Source organism: Cololabis saira, chromosome 14 (assembly GCF_033807715.1).
Source record: "Cololabis saira isolate AMF1-May2022 chromosome 14, fColSai1.1, whole genome shotgun sequence".
In the NCBI taxonomy this organism is placed as follows: Eukaryota; Metazoa; Chordata; class Actinopteri; order Beloniformes; family Belonidae; genus Cololabis; species Cololabis saira.
Window position 1 is genome coordinate 8,766,033 of NC_084600.1, and position 22,797 is coordinate 8,788,829.

The 22,797-nt window shown below is 42.6% G+C and overlaps 1 protein-coding gene across 1 annotated transcript in view; it reads left to right on the forward strand.

Annotated features, from left to right (window-relative positions):
- LOC133459546 (protein furry homolog) overlaps positions 1–22,797 on the forward strand; it is a 100,903-nt gene that overhangs the window by 63,438 nt on the left and 14,668 nt on the right. The window contains exons 34-53 of the mRNA XM_061739586.1: positions 941–1,087; positions 1,168–1,336; positions 1,519–1,609; positions 3,150–3,223; positions 3,637–3,787; positions 6,641–6,744; positions 8,294–8,385; positions 9,276–9,369; positions 10,147–10,366; positions 10,541–10,662; positions 11,700–11,887; positions 11,974–12,068; positions 13,272–13,470; positions 13,553–13,774; positions 14,875–15,073; positions 15,193–15,290; positions 16,013–16,183; positions 18,655–18,795; positions 18,898–19,083; positions 20,396–20,560. Of these exons, the coding sequence (XP_061595570.1) occupies positions 941–1,087; positions 1,168–1,336; positions 1,519–1,609; positions 3,150–3,223; positions 3,637–3,787; positions 6,641–6,744; positions 8,294–8,385; positions 9,276–9,369; positions 10,147–10,366; positions 10,541–10,662; positions 11,700–11,887; positions 11,974–12,068; positions 13,272–13,470; positions 13,553–13,774; positions 14,875–15,073; positions 15,193–15,290; positions 16,013–16,183; positions 18,655–18,795; positions 18,898–19,083; positions 20,396–20,560 (2,928 nt within the window). The remainder of the gene's footprint in view (positions 1–940; positions 1,088–1,167; positions 1,337–1,518; positions 1,610–3,149; positions 3,224–3,636; positions 3,788–6,640; positions 6,745–8,293; positions 8,386–9,275; positions 9,370–10,146; positions 10,367–10,540; positions 10,663–11,699; positions 11,888–11,973; positions 12,069–13,271; positions 13,471–13,552; positions 13,775–14,874; positions 15,074–15,192; positions 15,291–16,012; positions 16,184–18,654; positions 18,796–18,897; positions 19,084–20,395; positions 20,561–22,797) is intronic.

Consider the following 22,797-nt stretch of genomic DNA (forward strand, 5'->3'; position numbering starts at 1 on the left):
ACATATATATATGTGCGTGCGTGCGTGTGTTATATATGTATATATAGATATATAGATATTTATTTTTTTGCACATGTAAAAAAGAAAAACCCTTCATGAGAAGTTTAAGACAACAAAACAAAGAATTTCATCCTTTAAAACTTGCTATCTTGATTTACATGTGCCAAAAAAGGAAGAAGTGTAAACTTAGGTAACCCTTTGTTTTACAGTACAGTAATAACCAGGTAATACCATGGTAATTACACTGTAATTACCTAGTAGTACCTTGTATTTACAAGGTAATTACATGGTAACTACCGGGTAATTTACCCAGTAAGTACTAGGTAATTATTACGTATTTTCTTGTACCATGTAATTATGTGTATTTACCATGTAATTACGTGGTAAATACCTGGTTGTTTAAACTAAACATTATTAGGTAATTACAAAGACATTAGATGGGAACTATGAGGGAAATTACAGGTATTTACTAGGTTAATATTGATAACTACTAGTCAATTTACCATGTAATTACTCTAAAATTACATTAATTATTTCTAAGTAAGTACCAGGTAATAACTAAGTATTTTTCTGCAAACTACCAGGAAATTATAACCTATATTTGAGGTAGTTACCAGCTAATTACACTTCAATGACCATGTAGTTACCTTGTATTTACTATACATTTCATGGATAACTACCGGGTATTTACCCATTCATTATTGATTTATGTATTATCAATGGATTGGTGCATGTACCCCCGAGGGTGTAAATGACTCTATTGACCTTGTAATTAACCTGATAGTTACCATGTTTTACCTGGTAATTGGAGGGTACTTACCTTGTAGTTACCTTGTAGACATATTTTTGTCTTTTTGTTTTCTTATTTACGTTTATTTATTATTGAATATTATTGTTTTGTTTTGTCAATTCAACTCAACTTTCTTTTTCCCATCACCAGTACGGAGACGAGGTTCCGGGGCCAGAGATTGAGAATGCGTGGAACGCTCTGGTGTCCAACGAGAGGTGGATGAACAACCTGCGGATCACCCTGCAGTTCCTGATCAGCCTGTGTGGCGTCAGCAGTGACACCACGCTGCTGCCCTATGTACGTACGCTGCAACCAAACAAATACGCAGCAACGGACACAAATGGTAGCGCTTCCCTCATTAACGGCGTGTGTTTTAGATCAAGAAGGTGGTGATCTACCTGTGTCGCAACAACACCATCCAGACGATGGAGGAGCTGCTGTTTGAGCTGCAGCAGACGGACCCGGTCAACCCCGTGGTGCTGCACTGTGACAACCCACCCTTCTACCGCTTTGCTGCCAGCAACAAGGCCTCCACCTCCCAGACCGGTGAGGCCAGCTCAGTCTGCAACCTTCATCTTCATTGTAGCTTGACCCAAAGACTAAACTAAAACTAGAATTGAAACAGGCTGACAAAAACAACACTAGTGACCTCACAGCTGTTTTTTTAAACTGTGCTGAATTTATTAGAAAATAAAATGGTGTAAACCTGTGCCATGTTTTCCGTGCAGGCACGACCTCCAGCAGCAACACAGTGGTAGCTGGCCAGGACATCGTGCTGGATCTGGAAGACAACAAGATGGTCAGAGAGAATGAAGAGCGGTTAGTATTTATTTATTTATTTATTTATTTATTTAATATCAAAGTTAAATGTGAACTGTAGAACATGAAGGCACTCACAACAAGTAATCAAGTAAAGCAGAGAGGAAAACTACAGTTGCGATGAATAACTGAAACATTTTAAAGAATTCAAATAAAAAGCATCTGAAAATGGATATCCGGACGTCCCTTTAAGAAAATGAACAATAAATAACAGGAACTCTTAAAACAGTAAGCGTGCAGAGGCAGACATGTGCGTTTTTACAAGCGTCTTAAGCCGGGCATACACTGTGCGATTATCGACTCGTTTTGAGCCGATTTTCCAGTCGTGCGACTTTTTTTTGATCGGGCCCGATTTTGACCCAATCGTTGCTCGTGCCTCGTGCAGTAAACGTGGGGTAACGACGAGAGATTAACACCTCACAACGAGCTCCCGATCAGGAATCGTGAAGAAAATCAAGCGTGTTTGAAATCCTGGTCGCTCCTCGTGAAGGAATCACACAGTTGAAGCAGCTACGACCTGATTTGCCTCATCCTTTCACAGAGAGCATGCGCAAACTCTGATGTCACGTCAAAAACGAGTATTTGTAGTTTAAGTGTTGCAAATTCACATTACAAATCATGTTTTAATAGCAGAAAAAAGACTGCATTTCCCACGTCTGCCCAACATTACGCATACGGCGTAGGGTACGCGGTGACCTGCACCGTACGGGGCACGTCGCCGCGTACCCTACGCCGTAGGCTCTGCGTTGGTGTAACGCGGAACCATAAATCAGCCTTTAGTGTGCGCTCTGCGCTGTTCGGAACACTTCTCTTCTCTGTTTCTCATTTTGCTGGGACGTCGGTCCCTCCGCCGAGACACAACTTTTGCGGTATGCGTTCATTGTTGTGTTTAAAAATGATGCGCAGTGCCGACCCAATCAGAAACAGTACAGATATTTGGGGATTTTGGGTCTCTTTTTTACTGAAATGTAACCAGACAGTTTGTATTGCTTGGGCGCCATGTTTACTATTGACTGCTGGCTTAGGCAACGTGTGTAATGACATCGTTCGTTCCCACTGGAATCGAAAAGGGAATTGTTTGCAAAATTTGCAAACGATTCCAAGGAATTGAAACACTGGGAACCGGTTCTGAACAAGAACCGGTTCCGAACAAGAACCGGTTCTCGATTTCCATCCTTAATAAGGACCCATAAGGACCCTGGGTGACGCGGGTGTCATTCTGCCTTTTAATGTTCTGGAAAGTTCCCAACACATACTGTACCCCTCTTTGTCGTGCCACTGCGTCTGTGTTATCCACCCCGGGGTTTTTCTTCAGAGCTAGAACTGGTTTAATGCTGGTTTAGTTCTGAACCCGCTCAGAAGTGTCATTTATATACATATATTGGAAAATAGCTGCATGGGCTGTCGGAGTAGGAGCACTTTTAGACGTCAGCGGTCCCTCAGACGTGTCAGACATCGTGTCACCTACACTAATGTATTTACAGAAAAGTATAATGGAGAATGTAGAAAGTGAATGTTGCTCGTGTCATGTTTGTTCCAGGAGGGCCAGGGCTCACAACAGACTGGAGTCCCGCTACAGCAACAGCTCCGGAGGCTCCTACGAGGATGAGAAAAGTAAGATGGTCCTCATGACGATGCAAAAAAGATCTGCTGGACTTCAGCACGCACCACACACACATACAGGGAGAGAGGGAGAGATTTATCTCTACAACATTCTTGTTTATCATCAGTCTGCGATGTTTAGCACTTTAGCTTGAGACTTTATTGTTAAAGTGGTAAACAACCAAGTATGAAGGAATTTCCGTTTGTCTGATGAAGCACTTTGAAGAAGGAAATGTGTTTGTTGGTGATGCCAGTGGTTTCCAGACCTGAGACGGTCATAACACACACCTACCAAAAAAAACTGAGCTTTTTATTTATGATCCTGTTGATTTTATTTTTTCAGTTGTTTTTCAGCAGAACAAGAGGACATTTCCAGGTGTTTGAGGTGAATGTGACACGTGTATTTTCATCTCTTAATCTTGCAGCTGATCCCCTCCCACCGTACGCTGGGTGGCTGCTGAGCGTTCTGGAGAACAACCGTCCTCAGCCGCTGCCCATGCCGGTGAACGGAGGCTGCTGGGCCCCGCTGGTGGACTACCTCCCTGAAACCATCACCCCCCGGGGGCCTCTGCACAGGTGCTGCAGGAAACACCCATCACACACACAGTCTGCTCTCAAGTCACCTGAAAACACACAGTTGTGGAGCTTTTCCACCAGCAACTACTCGGCTCTACTTGACTCGGTCTGGTTTCTTTTCCATAACAATCAGCACCTGCAGCAGAAGTAGGAGGTTGGAGTGAAGCTGCTGTGACGTATTTGATTGTGTATCTAAATGAAGAAGACAACACTAAAGATGTAGAACCTGGAGGAGATGATAGATGTGCTGCTGGGTCTGTGGCTTGTGTTCCATATCAAGTTAAAAAATGAGAGTGAGAGAAGATTCAAGCGCCGATGCTTTTTTTGTTTTGTTAGTTTGTCTCTGCGCTGCTGAAAAGTCAGCTGGAGCCGTGAGCAGCTATGAAGAGACAGAGCTCCTGGTAGATCTGGTCGTTCCTTATCTCCGTCTAGATCCCTTTTTAATTCTCTCCTCAGCACCAGGTTTATGAACATCTGCACCTCAGAGTTGGATCATTAAACAGACTTTTGCTGCCATTGCCTGTTGAATAAAATGAACAAGAATCCGTCAGAGTCTCTTTCTCTGATTTCCTCCTCCTGACTCAGACGTCTGACTCCAACCCCCCGACCAATCAGTGGCCTGTAGTGTGATGATGTCAGATACAGCCGACTCAGCAGCTTAGAACCTCAGCAGAATAGTTACAGAAAAGTATCTACTCGGCACGTTAGACCCCTGGTGGAAAAGAACCAAACTGAGGCTGTCAGGGGGGTGTGGTGAGGACCCAGATGCAGGAGAGCGAGAGGCAGGAGTTCAACAAAAAAGGGTTTATTTTACAAAAACCAAAAAACAAAGCGCTGCTTAGCAGGATCAAAAACAGGGATCAAAAAACTTGAGCAAAAACTTGGCAGGACACATGGAGGAAAGAAACAGGACGGAACCACGAGGAGTAAGGGAAAGACAAGACCAGATATACACAAGGGGGTAACGAGACACAGGTGTGAACAATCAGGGCAGATGGAAGACAGGCGGGGCAGAACAGAAACACAAACTGGGGGAAATGTCAGACACTGACAGAGGTGAGGCGAGTCGGGCTGAGTAGGTACTAGTGGAAAAGCACCATTAGAACAGTGATGTAACTATTCTTGGAGTCACCAAAGCAGCTATTCTTCCACATGACCTTATCACACTTGTTGCAGATGATCTGATAAACTTGCTATGTGGAGAAGGCATAATACCGGGGATTTACTGCATTATCACCTCTGTTTCTCTGGAAACCTTCATGACTAAATGAAATCACGTGACAGAGGAAGAATCTTCCCCCGGCCAGACAGCAACACAGATTCAGAGCTTAGACTTAAGTGACGTTCCCTGAGTAACAGATGCACCTGAATAAAACTGCTTGCTCCTTTCATCTGCTGATCCTGTACATATTTGATGATACATCCCCTGGAGCAGCTTGCTCGGGCTTGGACCTAAGCTTTGACGTACGGAGAGAAGCCTCGCTCCACTCAGTGCTTACCTCAGCTACGGGAAATGGAAATGTACTTTATTTATATACAGTAGCCCTTTACAGCCACCTCTAGGTGAGCCAAAGTGCTTTACAGAATAAAACATACAGAAATACAACATACAATCATAAGACAGAGCAAAAAATAAATAGAATAAAAGAAAAAGAGTAAAAATTGTCACCACACTGCTGGGGGGGGGGCAGTTGAAAAGGCTCGGTCCCCCCAGCGCTTGAACTTTGACCTGGGAACCTCCAACTACAGTTGGTTTGAGGATCTCAGCCGTGCCAGGCTCACGCACCGTTAAAAGCTCAGATAGATAGGGTGGGGCAAGGCCGTTGAGGGCTTTAAAAACAAACATTAAAAGTTTAAAATCAATTCTAAAATGGACAGGAAGCCAGTGGAGTGAATAGAGGACCGGAGTAATGAGCTCACCTCTTTTAGTGTTAGTTAAAAGACGGGAAAGTGCATTCTGCACTAGTTGAAGGCTAATAGAGGACTTGGAGACGCCAACATATAAAGCATTACAATATTCTAATCTCCAGCTGATTAGAGCGTGAACAGCTTTCTCCACGTCGCGACGATTTAAAAGAGATTTCACTTTGGCTAGGAGGCGTAACGGATAAAAACTTGTCCTAACAACGTTATCAACTTGTCTGTCAAATTTGAAAAAACCATCAAAAATCACACCCAGGTTTCTGACATACAGGACTGTCTCAGAAAATTAGAATATTGTGATTTTCTGTAATGCAATTACAAAAACAAAAATGTCATACATTCTGGATTCATTACAAATCAACTGAAATATTGCAAGCCTTTTATTATTTTAATATTGCTGATCATGGCTTACAGCTTAAGAAAACTCAAATATCCTATCTCAAAAAATTTGAATATTCTGGGAATCTTAATCTTAAACTGTAAACCATAATCAGGAATATTAAAATAATAAAAGGCTTGCAATATTTCAGTTGATTTGTAATGAATCCAGAATGTATGACATTTTTGTTTTTTTAATTGCATTACAGAAAATAAAGAACTTTATCACAATATTCTAATTTTCTGAGACAGCCCTGTAGTGCATTACAATAGTCTAATCGTGAGCTGATTAGAGCATGAACAGCTTTCTCCACGTCGTGACGATTTAAAAAACATTTTACTTTGGCTAGGAGGTGTAACGGATAAAAACTTGTCCTAACGACATTATCAACTTGTCTGTCAAATTTGAAAAAACCATCAAAAATCACACCCAGGTTTCTGACATAAGGACTGAAAGACGAGGCCCCAAAGCTAGTCGTCACAGCAAATAGCAAAATACTATAAAAGCAAATACTGCCTGTTTTATTGAGTGTTGTGTGTCTGGGCCCTCAGGTGTAACATTGCTGTTATCTTTATGACTGAAATGGTGGTGGACCACAGCGTGAGAGAAGACTGGGCTCTGCACCTGCCGCTGCTGCTCAACGCTCTCTTCTTGGGTAGGTGTGCACGGCAAACGCCACACAAGCATGCTCGTTACTGGAAATCAAAAAGATAAGATCAGAGATGAACATTCCGTCGGTCTAAACGACGTGTTTTCACACTCACCTGCACAAAAAGGTGACCCTGGGGCGTGTGCCGTCTGGTGAGCTTTATCTGCGCAGACATGCACCTCGGGACAGGTTGTTCTCTGCTGTCGCCCCGCACACATTCCCACACCTGCAGATACGAGCCGTCCCCGTCAGCTGGGTAGCCATGCGTTATGCATATTCTGCATATTCTGCATATTCAGCATATTCAGCATACTGGCTGTTACGATCAGACCACTCAGTGTCGTCCCGTCTTTGTTACCGTGCGCTTGGCTTTGTCTCAGAGTCCGTGCTCTATTGTCTTCTGGATTCTTTACTGACTTGATAAAAGCAGAGATGTTGTTTTCCTAACGCCTTTATTATCATCATAAGCAGCAGATACGGACCCAGGGACTGGCGTTGTCAAGGCAACCAAGAAAGACCAACAAACACTTGTGTAGAGGACAGTGACTACGTTTCCATGCAGTCAATAACCCTTTTCTAACCGGAATATTAGCAATAACCTGGTCGCACACGACCATGTAAACACCAATAACCCCTTTGAATAACCGGAATTTGCTCATATTCTGGTTTTTAAAAACCCGAAAATGATCCCTGGGTTACTCCTTTTCTAACCCGAATATTTGGTCATGGAAACGCCTAACGGAATATCCCCATCTAAGGGAAAAGGAATTTGTTTTCTGTGCATGTTCTTTTCGCAAGGAATCCTGGTCTTTTGAGTCCAGGAAGTTCTTATAAACATGGAGAAACACAAGACCAGGAGGAGACTAATCACTTCATAAATGTAATGAAGGATATGAACATTTCTGCATTTGTAGACGGTAGAAAGTATCGGGATAGACAGATTTACAAAAAGGTGAGCGAAAAGTTGCATGAAGCAGCATTTATACGAACGCCAGACCAGATCAAGCTCCGCTGGAAGACGCTGGAAAAGGCGAACTACAGGGCAGAGAAACAAAACAACTTTTACTGGGCTGTTAATTATCCACCGTGCTGCTGTTATTGTTGTTTTGGATTTGGATACAGGAAGGAGAAGCTGAAATAACGGGAATTGCGTCATGACGTTCTCCGTGCGTCGCTGGTTTGATCCAGATATCCCAAATGATTAATCACCATGTATACAGGGATAACCCTGTTTACTCACGCATGGAAACAGATTATTCCCAATGTTTCAATAACCGGAATATTGACCTTAACCTGAATTTTGACTGCATGTAATCGTAGTCACTCACTGATCTGCACTCCAGCATTTGTGAGGGTCACTCAAGTTTAGGGCGGGATTTGATTTCTCCGTGGTGTTTCATGCTTTCTAAAAAGAAAACTATTTACAAGACAAACAGAATTTAACAGAGGAAAAAAAATAAGCAAAGCATTTCCTCCGGCAGTATTTCTGCCTCTCAGTCTGCTGTTTGCTCCTTTGTGTGTGTGCTGAATGCTGATTCCCTCTCTTCCTCTGCAGGTTTGGACCACTATAGACCTGAGGTCTATGAGCACAGCAAACGTCTGCTTCTTCACCTCCTCATCGCTCTGTCCTGCAACAACAACTTCCAGGTCAGATGGGAGCCGTATCTGTTTCACACCAACGCCATGTATATATGTATATATGTATATGGATATATATATATATATATATATATATATATATATATATATATATATATATATATATATATATATATATATATATATATATATATATATATATATATATATGTGTACAGCACTTCATATAATAATAGTTCACAGATCCACCAACATGCTCGAAACGGAGTAGGAATGAAGAAACCACTTATCCACTCCTACCCCTGAATCTTATATACATTCTTACATATAAGACGAGTTTAAATAAGCTTACTTATAAAACACCCATACCTACTTTAATAACTGTTCAATACAGTGATATAATACTCAATTATATGTACCGGTATTTATAAATATAGTCAAAATCAAACAAATCAAGGCAAACAAAAGAAAACAAAACAAACGCCCAGCGTTTAGTTGTGCTACTATGTATGTATGTAATAATAGAAGTAATTATAATGCATAGTATTACATTATCATTACTTTACTGTAATACTACAATAATAGAGAACCATAGACAGCAATGGTATAACAATATACTTGAATAACTATATAAGAGTAGATATGCTATATATACACTAGTTAATATATGTACCCCCAATTATATACATAAAAATAACTTTAAATCAAGATATATATCGACATATCTAGATATAACTATAAATCAGTATATATTAATAGAGATATAGATACACAAATACTGTACGTATAATACAACTCAATATATCCATATACATACCTACATATAACATATCTATATCTATAATATACATCTATATATCCACATATATGAATACATGTTACTCTGTTATATATTGTATATTGTGTTACTAGGTAACTGAACTCTTGTGTGTTTGCAGGTAATAGCCTCAGTTCTGATGCTGACGAGGGAGATCAGCGACAACAAGACCCTCACCATCAAGTCCAGCTACCACACAGAGTACCAGCACTCAAGTAAAATACACTTTATTTGTTCTTGTTGTTGCTTGTAAATACCTTAAATTATTGTTTGACAGTTTTTTTTCAATCAAGTGATTATGAAAAAATGTAATTCAATTTAAAGGAGCATGAGGCTCCTTTTAAGAAATGAGACTCTCTAGCGCCACCCTTCACCACGACGGCCGTTGGGGGTACTGCAGCCAACAGTGAAGCCGGCACGGGAGAACGGGGAGAACGCACATGCAGCGTCATGTGACGTCACATCCGCAGAACAGCGCGGGAAATTCGGGACCGAATTGCAGCACATTTTGCAGCACACAGCCTGTTCAAGGCAAAGGAGAGATACACTAGAGGAAACATTCTTTTTGGTTTGGAACGCTTCATCTGACATTATTACTAGAAAACTTAAAACGTATATGGATTTTTTTCATAAATCCTGCCACAATCCGGCCTCAAGCTCCTTTAATGCAAATCAATTCAATTTTATTTATATAGCATCTATTACAACAGAAGTTGTCTCTAGGATCTTTCCAGAGTCCAGAACATAAACCCCCGAGCAATTATTACATGAACAATGGCAGGTAAAAACTCCCCTAGTGGGAGAAAAACCTTAAGCCAAACAGTGGCAAGAAAAACTCCCCTTTAGGAGGAAGAAACCTGGACCAGGACCTGGATCATGGGGAAACTCCTGCTGAAGACCAGCTGGACAGAGCAGGAAACAATGAAGAACACCATCAAATAATGTATATTTTATAAATAGTTGACATGTACTCTGTCATCGTGTTCCCTTAGATGCACCAGACTTCCTGCGAGAGTGGCAGGCGTCTCCCGTGGTGGATTCAGGGCTCAGTTCCACCTCCAACTCGTCCTCCGCCAGCTTGGGCGGGGGCAGCACTGCAGGCAGCGTCGGGAATCTGCCTCTCGTTACCCCCGACGACCTGGAGGATCTGGAGGATGCTCCCAATGAGACGGACGAGAAGACTAACAAACTCATCGAGTTCCTCTCCACCAGGTAAAGCCAGCGCGGACGGGCTCTTGTGCAGTTGGAGGGGATGCGTTTGTGGGAGTGAAACGTTGATTGTGGTCGGCGTGTGTGCTGTGAACACATTGAGTGCTTGTGTAACTTGTGCGTGGTGTTACGGTGGCGGGTATACAGTGCCTGGAGTACTGTGTTGTCGTTGCTCAGAGCGTTGGGTCCGCTGTGGGCGCATGAAGACATCACCCCTAAAAACCCCAACTCCAAGAGCACGGAGCAGCTGAGCAACTTCCTCCGACACGTCGTCTCCGTCTTCAAGGAATCCAAATCTGGTGAGGAGCCACTCGTATCCGGGTGTTTTCACAGAAATGTTAGAGACGACGTACAACTTCAGGAATACGGCTCGCTGTTGATTTATATTAAGCCAAAGAATGCAAATCAAACATTGCATTTAAAAGAATAATAAAAGCCAGTTTTACGAAGAAATATCAGGATAATTGTTAAGTTAGGTGGGTTTTCTTTTTCTCTCTCTCTCTTTTTAGCACCACTGTCATATTTTTTTTCTTTGAATCAAAAAAGAATACGACTACCGTATTTTCTGGACTATAAGCCGCTACTTTTTTCATATGTTTTGAACCATGCAGCTTATACAAAGGTGCGGCTATTCTGTGGATTTTTCTTCCACCGCTCGGGGCGCTCTAACCGGAACTAGAATCAAAACGAAGACTAAATAAATGCAAAGAAGAATACACTACTTCTTCTTTAGCAGATAGAAGTAGGTAGAAGCAGATTTCAAACAGATAAATAGATAAATAAATGCCGGTTATTTTCTCTTGGTTCTGTCCTGTTTTAATCAGCAAAGTTAGGAACTGTTAGGAAAGGATCTATTTAGGTACAAACATGTACATCATTTACAGTTCAAAATCGTTCTGTACATGTAGTAAATATCTAATCTAACAACAGAAATATCTGCGGCTTGCATATCTTTTTTTTTAAATAGAGCGGATGCGGCTTATAGTCCAGAAAATATGGTATCTGTGTTTTACGACAGCTAATTTGTTTTATTTTATAACTTTGTTTTTTATTATGTTTATTGGAAAGTGTTTTTTTAATTGCGTAATTTGTAATTTATTGTAGTTTTTTTTTATTATTACATTAATTGAAATTTGATTTCTTAGGAAAAAGGGACAGATAAAATAAGCTTAGTCTTCTTTCTGTTCCCTTTCATTCAAGGAAGGACATTGGTTGTAATTATATTGAACTATTTTGTTTTTCTTTTAATGAATGAAATAAAGAAAAATGAATGAATGAATGAATATCCAAATGAAGGGCCCCTGACCGGTGCGTGTGGATTGTATTTTGTGGCCAGACTTCCACCTGGAGCAGCAGCTGAGCGACGTGGCCCTGCAGACGGCTCTGTGCAGCTCGTCCCGCCACTACGCCGGCCGCTCCTTCCAGATCTTCCGGGCCCTCAAACAGCCCATCAACAACCACGCCGTCTCCGACCTGGTGTCCCGGCTGGTGGAGGTGGTGGGGGAACACGGAGACGAGGTGCAGGTGAGACACCGATAAAGGAGGACCGAGCCAAGGACGTAAACCATGTTGGAGACGTTCCCGTGTGACTGCAGGCGTTTGGGTTGCAGGGCTACGTGATGGAGGTGCTGCTGACGATGGAGTCGGTGGTCGTCAATCTAGCAGAGTGTCTGAAGAACAGTGACCTCATAGCAGCTCTCACCAGGTACTCCAGGGGTTTCTACTCATTTCTTTAAGAAAAGTGTCCAGTATATAAAGATACACATGTCCGAAAAACTGTTATTATAGTAAATATGTTGATATGTGAGGAATTGCCAGCCTTTGTGTTCAGTGCTCTCATGTAGAGCCCTGCTATAGCAGGACTGTTTTCTTCATCCCGCTCCCACGGAATTTCTGACCATTACCAACCGCACCCGCATTGTTTATATCCTCCCGCCCGCTCCCGCAAAACTCTGAGAATTCATGCCCGTACAATAATAGAGATGCATTGATTTAGTGTCTTCTCCCGTCCCGCAAGAGAAATGTCCAGACAAATATATCTGATTTAATGTTAACATGATCATTGTGGAGCTTGATGGATAATTGACAGTTCATAGGTCACCTGACTGAAAGTTAGATGCAAATCCATCATTGTCATCATCCACAAGCTATTTCACCTTTCGTCTACGGATCAGTTATGTGATTGAGATTATAGCAACGAGAGTAGCTGTGAGTGGCTCAAATAACACTAATAAATAACATAAAACAAACAAAGTTAACGAATGGAACAAATTAATTTAACAAATGAATCTCTTGGCCATTACATCACTGTGGAGGGAGAGAATGTTGCTGACTGAGGTTCCAATCCCCTGTCTCTCTTCCAAGATGCGATAACAATCAATGAATGTCGCATTTTCCATCCGCTCCAGACCAACATCAGTACCGGTAATTCTCAACCCAGCAGCAGCAGCAACGTTAGCATGTGCTTGGATAATAATACTGCAGGTAACTAATTAACTAACGAAGACTACCTATCATATTAGCACCATTTGCCTCATTGTTGTCCTTTTTTCCCCAAATGAGAATCGATAAGGGAATCGATAAAGAACCGAATCATTAAGCAGAATCAAAAATGGAATTGGAATCGTAAAAAATAGTACACTAAACACTAAACCCAGTTTCTCCAAATATCCTACTTGCCTTGCTTCGTCTTGGTTTTGTAAAGACCTTGTTTGAGGTTTATTTTCCACCTCATTGATTTCCATCTTGTCGCTAGACTACATCCCGATCCCGCAGTGTTTTTTTTTTAGCCGCCCGCAGCAAAGTTCAAACCGCCCGCTCCCGCAATCCCAATGCAGCCCTCCACTCTCATGTCTGTTTCCGAGGGAATTGTTGCAAAGAAAGTATAAAAAGTTTGTACTTCCCATAGGACTTCCTCGCCAGACTTTGTGATGAACGACAAAGTGCTGAACAGAAAGAGCACGGGTCAGCTGAACTTCCCCGGCCCGGGCTTCCCCGGCCTGTCCTCCCAGCGCCACCAGCGCTCCTACTCCGTCCCCAAGAAGTTTGGCGAGTGTGGGAATCTGTCGAGTGACCCGCCCCGCAGCGCCACGCTGGACCGAATGCAGGCAAGAGATCCGTCTTCTCCATCATTCCTTCGTTTCATCCCTGTGGGAGCGTAGTGTTTCTATCCTGCTCTCACCCCTGCAGGCCCTGAGCAGCCACGGCCTCGCCCGCAAGGCCCGGACCCCGGGATCCTGCTCCTCCTCAACCAACCGCATCGACCCCAGCGTCCTGTCGGACCCCGCACACGTCTCCCATCCTTCCACCATACTCGCCACAGTTTTCTGGGTGGCCGTGTCGCTGATGGAGTCAGACTTTGAGTTTGAATACCAGATGTCTCTCCGCCTCGTTCACAAGCTGCTGTCCAAGGTACGAGAGACCAAACCCACTGATACACATCTGAAAACCAAACTTCTGTCAAATCAGGAGGATGCAAACATTAACTCAAGCATTTGCTGAGCTTTTTTGCTTTAGGAGTTAAAGTAAGCCTCCGTATACTTTGTACAAGCGAATGGCAAGAATAGATATGACATTTAACAGAAGCGGATTTATGCATCATGTATCTTGTGCATATTAAAATAAATTATAAATACTAAAGGACCATCTTTACGGACGAGTATTAGGGCCAGGCAGGAGGAAAAAATAAAAATAATATTTTGGAGCAGGAAGATTTTTTTTTCATTATGCACAGAAAAAAGTGGAAATGTCGAGAAAAAAGTCGAAATTTCATGAATAAAGATTTGAAACACATATCACACATATGCAGTTGCATAACTTCTGCAGAGTTGTCAGTCGCTCTAACTGGATTTGATGGAAGAGGAGACATTTACACTTTATTCACCAAATTATATTTCAACTTTATTCTCGAAATTTCAACTTTATTCACAAAATTTCAACTTCATTCTTGAAATTGTATTTCAACATTAATCTCGACACTTTTTTCTCGAAGTGCACAATAAAAAAAATCTTCCCCTCTCAAATATTTTTTAAGAGGAGAAAAATAAAAATATTTTAGAGGAGGAAGATTTTTTTTTCATTATGCATTTCAAGAAAAAAGTCGAAATGTCGAGAAAAAAGTTGAAATGTCGAGATTAATGTTGAAGTACAATTTCGAGAAAAAAGTCGAAATGTCGAGAAAAAAGTCAAAATTTCGTGAATAAAGTCGAAATGTTGAGAAAAAAGTCAAAATGTCGAAATAAAAGTCGAAATGTTGAGAAAAAAGTCGAAATGTTGAGAAAAAAGGGCGAAATTTCATTGAAATTCATGAAATTTCGACTTTTTTCTCGAAATTGTATTTCAACAATCTCGACATTTCGAGTTTTTTCTCGACATTTCGTCTTTTTTCTCGAAGTGCACAATAAAAAAAAATCTTCCACTCTCAAATTTTTTTTCTCTTGCCTGACCCTAATACTCTTCCATACCATCTAATATTTGTACATGTGATAAAAGACTTTGCTGTTATTCTGCAGGTGCCGTTAGACCGAGCGGAGAACCGCGAGCGTCTGGAGAAGCTGCAGGCTCAGCTGGGATGGAGCGGCTTCTCTGGGATCCAGCAGCTTCTGCTGAAAGGTTTCACCTCCCAGACCACGTCGGACCTCACCTTACAACTGTTCTGCCAGCTCACGCCGGTCTCCCGCGTGCCTGTCGTTGACATCTCCCAGTCTATAGGTGGGCTCTGTGCAGCACAGGCTGCTTTACTGGGTTATTGGGTTTTTCAGCGACCCCCGAGGTCTGAGCTTGTGTTTATCCCGGCTGTAAGTGACGGTCCGCATCCTCTCCCTGCGCAGGTTTCCCTCTGAACGTGCTGTGCCTGCTGCCTCACCTGGTGCAGCACTTCGGACATCCAACACAGTTCTGTAAGGAGAGTGCTGAAAGGATTGCACAGGTACGTTGACACGTTTCCTCTTTTTCAATGATTAACGTCGTCAACACAGAAGAAATGAAAGACTCATTTGTACATTTAATGAGCAGAGAAAGACAGTGGAAACTATAGAATAGGGATGGGAATCGAGAACCGGTTCTTGTTCAGAACCGGTTCCCACTGTTTCGTTACAAACGATTCCCTTTTCGATTCCCGTAGGAACGAAACAACGTCATCACGTACGTTGCATAACCAGCAGTCAATAGTAAACACGGCGCCCAATTGATCAAGCGCTCGACAGTCCGGTAACATTTCAGTTAAAAAGACGAAAACAAGACAACTTGAAATACTTGCCAAGTCAATATTTCGTCAAAGGGAGGAAATACTACCAACATGCAAAAACATTAGTGCACACAGCAGCAATAACAATCAATGAATGTCGTGTTTTCGATCCACTCTGGACTAATGTCAGTAATTCTCAACCCAGCAGCAGCAGCAGCAACGTTAGCATGTCCTTGGATAATAATACTGCAGGTAACTAATTAACTAACAAACGCTGCCTATCATATTAGCACCATTTGCCTCATTGTTGTCCTTTTTTCCCCAAATGAGAATCGATAAGGGAATCGATAAAGAACTGAATCGTTAAGCAGAATCAAAAATGGAATTGGAATCGTAAAAATCGTATCAATTCCCATCCCTACGATAGAAGCTTGATTTGTTTTACTGTGTTCCTCCTTCCTCAGGTGTGTTTGGTGGAGAAGAACACCAAGCTGTCCCATCTGGCCCATGTGATGACGCTGTATAAGACTCGCTCGTACACGCGAGACCCGTTCTCCTGGGTCAGCGTGGTGTGCCGTTACCTCCACGAGGCTTTCTCCGACATCACGCTCAACATGGTCACCTACATGGCCGAGGTCAGTGCTGCTGCACGTGCAGGCCTCACCTTACTGCAAGTTTATACTTTTCATGAACTAGTTCAAAGTTCAGTTAACATACCATATTTTCCGCACCATAAGGCGCACTGCATTATAAGGCGCACTAAATATATGGTAAAATACCGTCCTATAGTGGCTGGGGTTGAGTTACGTATCTACCTGATGGAGCTGCGCTACAGGAAATGCTACAAAATCCTACAGCAAATGCAAAAAAAAAAAAAACCAAGAAGAAAAGTACCGTCAAACTTTGTTAACAAAATAAAAACCAGCTTTGCTCCGTCTCTTCAAAGTTGCCATTATGTGAGTCAGCGTCGCTGCTGTTGTCTTGAACGTCTGTGACGATTCCTGACCTTTTTAGCGCCGTTACTTCGGCGACACCAACTACATTACCCACAATCCCCCTGACTACATTACCCACAATCCCCCTGACTACAGTAACAGAAATTACCGTAATGATCATATATAAGGCGCACTGCCGGTTTTTGAGAAAATTAAAGGCTTTTAGGCGGCCTTATACTGCGGAAAATACGGTAGTTTAAAAATGAACAGTTCACGTTCATAGTTCACCATTTTCACTTTGAACTAGTTCAAATTCAGTTCATCACAATATTTTTAGGTGTGAAGTACGAATGAAACGCCCCCCTATCCTAAAACTGTTCACTGTATACAATCATTTATTGTCCTAATGGCTTTTCAACTTTACCAAGGCTGTAAATCTCCAACAATGTAGTCAGGGGCAGAGCAGGGGTCCCAGCCCAGGGGGGCCAAGCATTCTAGATGGGCCCTTGTGGCCTAAACATCCCCGTTAAAACATAATCACAAAAAAAAAAATGTCACAGATCAGCCCCTCTCACACACAACCACAGCAGCAGCAACACGGTCAGAACCATCACATGAGGTTTCAGCACCATGGATTTACCAGTCATTATGTCAAACCTAATTATGAGCCTAATGCAGACTTTAAGATATCAGTATCAAACTGGAGATAAAAATCAAATGACATCCAGTGATGTCTATGGAAGCTCATTTCCACCAGTAAAAAAATAAGATGAAATCTTAGCCTTAAAAATAAAAATATCACCACGGTAAGTCATAATTATGACATAAAAAGTAATTTTTATCCGACTTATCGTGGGGATATTTTTATTTTCTCACACTGGACTGATGCTTTAACTCCACATGACGTTTCAAATGTGAAGTTGACGAGGCAGAAGTTCAGACGTTTTCTCAGTGCAGGTGGACATAATTTGAACAGAAAGGTTAGATTTTTACCGTCCGACTCTTTGGGAGACGATGTGTAAAATTCCCACAGATAATGATAAGGATCATCATCTGACGTCTCGCTGACGCTGCGTCTGCAACGTCTCTCTCTTCACTGGTCATGTAAAGATGCACCGGGCTCGGGCCGCCGTTGCCATGGAGCTGGTGCTGATGTTATGCTAGTGTGTGCACTGCATTGTGGGTAATGTAGTGTGAAGTCGTTGTCTCGTCCAGTATTTTAAATGTGCCGCCCGCTGCTGAAATGTATTCCCTAATAATTGGACGTAAACAGTGAAGCTGAAACTCACATAATCTGAACAGTTCAGATTCAGTTAGTGATCTGCAGAATGAACAAGTTCACATTCAAGTTCTTTTTATTTGCAAATATGTTGTGTTCAGTTCAACGTTCTCACAGAAATGTTCAATGAACGCGTTCATTTGAACTCGTCCGTGCACAACACTGGTGTCCATAGCGACCGTTCTCCCATATACTGTTAAAGTCACTACATGTCAAGATCGCAGGCGTCCGGGAGTCTGGGGGGTTCACGAGTTGGTCACTGTTGGTATTTTCCTGAAAGGCGGTCCTTTTCAATAATGTGCCAATTTTTAAAGGACAATCAGACAATAACCCGAATTTGCACGGCCATGTAAACACCAATGACCCCTTTAAATAACCGGAATTTGCTCATATTCAGGTTTTTAAAAACCCGAATATGACCCCTGGGTTACTCCTTTTAAAACCCGAATATTCAGTCATGTAAACGCCAAACGGAACAGGAATTTGTTTTCTGCACATGTTCTGTTCACAAGGAATCCTGGTCTTTTGAGTCCAGGAAGTTCTTATAAACACGGAGAAACCAAGACCAGGAGGAGACTAATCACTTCATAAATGTAATGAAGGATATGAACATTTCTGCATTTGTAGACGGTAGAAAGTACCGGGATAGAAGATTTACAAGAAGGTGAGAGAAAAGTGAAGCAGCATTTGTTTTGGATTTGGATACAGGAAGAAGAAGCTGAAATGACGGGAATTGCGTCATCACGTTCTCTGTGCGTCGCTGGTTTGATCCAGATATTCCAAATGATTAATTACCATGTAAACGGAATATTCCGAATGTTTCAGTAACCAGAATATTAGCAATAACCCGAACTTTGACTGCATATAAACGTAGTGTGTGTTCCTCTCAAAGCTACTGGATAAGGGCCTACCCAGCATGCAGCAGTCTCTGCTCCAGATCATCTACTGTCTGCTGAGCCACATGGACCTGACCGCCGTACAAGTCAAACAGTTCAACGCTGACGTCACCAAAACCATCGAGAAGTTTGTCCATGTAAGTGTCCTGCAGCACTTTGTCCTCAAGTCCTTCTGCATAGATGTGATATAAAGAATTCCCTGCTGTGTCTCTTAAACGGTTTGGCCTGTGGTGCTGTAGACGATCCACTGGAAAGATGCGTTAAACATCTTGAAGCTGGTGGTGTCCCGCTCTGCCAGCCTAGTCCACCCCGTGTACAGCCACACACAAGGGGATCTGTCCAACCTGGAGGTCAGCCGGGTGTGGGACGGTTCAGCCAAGGCCCTGCCTGGGAAAACACTGGATTTCACCTTTGACATCTCTGAGGTGACAACTACTTCTTTAACTCATTCAACTACTCACTGTTTCACTTATGGCGCTTTTCCACCACCACCTACTCGGCCAGAGCCGTCTGGGAGATTTGCGAGACCCTGTGCGAAATGGCCGGGGGGGGCCCTCGTGCGCTCGCTACGCTCATGTGCGCGAAATTTTGGGATTTTTCGGGTCGGATCGGGTGTCTATATGTGCAATTTTACCTCTCCAATTAGCAAAATACTGGATAGCTTCCCCTGCCTCATCATCATCTGGGCTTGCCTCGACGCGGGGCCCCACAGCTGCTTGAGACCCGGGCGGATCCGTGATTTTTGTAACAACAGTAAATTTCCTGAATCTGTCTCATTCTCTCGACATTGTGTGACAGTTTGTTCCACACTCCACCCGTCTGGATCAGAGCAGCTTGTGTCTGCGCTTGGTCTGACGCCCCATAGCGCGAGGCCCCGTGCAGTCACACGGTTCGCACACCCCTTGCTGCGGCCCTGTACTCGGCTCTACCCAACTAAGCTCAGCTCGACTCAGCTCGGCCTGGTTTCTTTTCCACTACAATTCAGCACCTAGATCAGAAGTAGGAGGTTGGAGTGAAGCTGCTGTGATGTATTTGATTGTGTGATCTAAACGAAGAAAACAACAACGCTAAAGATGTAGAACCTGGAGGAGATGATAGATGTGCTGCTGGATCTGTGGCTTGTGTTTGATATCATGTTAAAAAATGAGAGAGAGAGAAGCTTCAAGTGGCGATGCTTTTTTTTTTTTTTGTTAGTTTGTCTCTGCGCTGCTGAAAAGTCAGCTGGAGCCGTGAGCAGCTATGAAGAGACAGAGCTCCTGGTGGATCTGGTCGTTCCTTATCACCCGTCTAGATCCCTTTTTTAATTCTCTCCTCAGCACCAGGTTTATGAACATCTGCACCTCAGAGTTGGATCATGAAACAGACTTTTGCTGCCATTGCTGGTCGGATAAAATGAACAAGAATCCGTTAGTCTCTTTCTCTGATTTCCTCCTCCTGACTCAGACGTCTGACTCCAACCCCCCGACCAATCGGTGGCCTGTAGTGTGATGATGTCAGATACAGCCGACTCAGCAGCTTAGAACCTCGGCAGAATAGTTACAGAAAAAGTATCTACTCGGCACGTTAGATCCCTAGTGGGAAAGAACCAAACCGAGGCGGTTCGAGTCGGGCTGAGTAGGTACTAGTGGAAAAGCGCCATTATACTGACTGCACTACTCCATTGTCCAGTTTCACAGATAAAAAGATCCTTTATTTCTCTAAAAGCTTCTGATATTGAAACAAGCGTTGTTCCCCCAGACACCGGTGATTGGGCGTCGGTTTGATGAGCTCCAGGGTTCTGGGGTTAGGGAAGGAAAGGCCAGAGCCATGGCTGTCACCCGCAGCACTTCCTCCACCTCCTCGGGATCCAACTCTAACACCATCCTGGTGCCCGTCAGCTGGAGGAGACCTCAATCCTCTCAGGTATCACATATCTGTCACATATCTTTCACGCTTTCTGCATATTTTTCTCTCAAAATATAAGTCTTTGAGATTGTATCCTAGTGTTGCTTATAAGTATATCACCAGTGATGGGATAATTGCATAGTTTCTGATGGCCTCAGCTTGATGCATCTAGACCAGGGGTCGGCAACCCAAAATGTTTTAGAGCCATATTGGACCAAAAACACAAAAAACGAATATGTCTGGAGCCGCAAAAAATGAAAAGTTTTGTATAAGCCTTAGAATGAAGGCAACACATGCTGCATGTTTCTATATTAGTTATAACTGGGGGGAGATTTTTTTTTCATTATGCACTTCGAGAAAAAAGTTGAAATGTCGAGAAAAAAAGGAAAGGAAAAAGGAAGAAAAAAAGAGAGAAAAGGGAAAAAAAGAAAAAAAGGAAAAAAAGACGAAAAAAAAGGAAAAAAAAGGTCAAACATTTTTGAAAAAGCTCCAGGAGCCACTAGGGCAGCGCTAAAAAGCCGCATGCGGCTCTAGAGCCGCGGGTTGCCGACCCCTGATCTAGAAGAATACTGTGTCCATCCACAATATTTTGTCTTATCAAATTCATTATTCTCCATTTCTGTGCGGAAAAGTTAAATGAGCACGTTTTCAAAATAAGATCCTCATTCCTGAATAACCAAACTAAATGTGTTGGGTGTAACGGAGCAGGACGTGTAGACATCAGTATGGCAGCGGGGGGGGGGGGGGGTGAAAGTGGGACCCCAGCAGGATCCCTGATCCCCGTGCCTCGTCTTGTGGGCCGTGGTGATGGATATGTTAACTGCTGAGGACAGTGAAGAGTAGGCCTGTGTTGAAAACATTGATTTTCCGATATCTAAATCGATTCTCGTATTCATTCCTAAAAATCAATTCATATGTCTAAAGATCGATTTTTTTCCTTTTTCATCATTACATTACAACTTTTGGTATTTTTTTGTTTATGCCCAAAAAAAGGAATGTTTTGTTGGACACAAGAATAACTGCCATGTTTTTGAATTTAAATATGTTTAAAGGTATGAAAACATTAAAGTTTTCAGTTATAATTGCATAAATTGGCTATATTTCATTACTTTATATACTTTGTGTATATATTTACATTTGCTTAAATCCCTAAAATTAAAATTCTCAAAAATTAAAAACTGAAAAAGACCAAAAATGGAACAAATAAAAACGGAATGTGGGAAAAAATAAAAGAGATTTCATCCGTCTCTGTTTCCTCCCTGGATCTGTTTGATAATTCTGACCCACGATGTTTCTGTTTGCAGTTCTATCAGCATTCTGGGAGCTGATTGGTCCTTACAGCATCATTAGCTGCCAATACTTGCTGTTGAATCTCAATATAATACTAGTATTAATATGTTGCATAACTACACAGTCATGTAATTCATTCAACAGCTCAAAAAACTGTTTTAATAACACAAAACCAAATCAATATCGGAATTGAATCGGATCGAATCAAATCGTGATAATCGATTCTGAATCTTAAGAATCAGAATTGAATCGATTCTTGACATTTGAATGGATCCCCAGCCCTGGTAAAGAGTCTCCGAGGACAGTGATATCTGCAGAAGTAGCAGGTGGAAGAAAACTTGGAGGGGGGAACTTGGAGAGAAGAACGGGGGGGGGTCCCAGCCAGACGGGACACACGTCTGTAAATGGAAGACAAACAGCAGCTGAGGTTTTATACTATTCAGGAAGTTAGATAGTTGAGCTCATCTGTGCAGAGAACTGGGGAGTGAGGAAAAACGTGAAGAAAAGAGGGTGGGGCGGGTGGAGAATGGTGTCTGAAGTTGTCTGTGATAGAAGTGGAGCCGTGAGAGTAAGAGAAAGGTTAACCAGACGGGTTATCTGAGGCTGACAGACAGGATTTCCTTCGGGAGTGGCGAGGACAGATGGATGGATGGACGGATGGCTAGAGTTAGGAATGAGCACATCATAGGATCAGCCAGGGATAGAAACCTCGGAGACAAAGTAAGAGATTGTGGATTGCGCTGGTTTGGGCTGGTAAAGAGCAGGGACAGTAGTTGGTACTAGGATGCTGGACAGGGAGCAGCCCGGTGGTAGACAAGGGTACGAGCAGAGAGGAGGGTTTTGGATGCGGTGAAAGAGGATATGCACTTAGGAGGTGTGACGGGCTCCGATTTGGCCACTCTTAAAAGGAAAAGCTGACGGAGGAGGAAGAAGAGCTTACGTGTGCTTTCTCTTTGACTGATTTT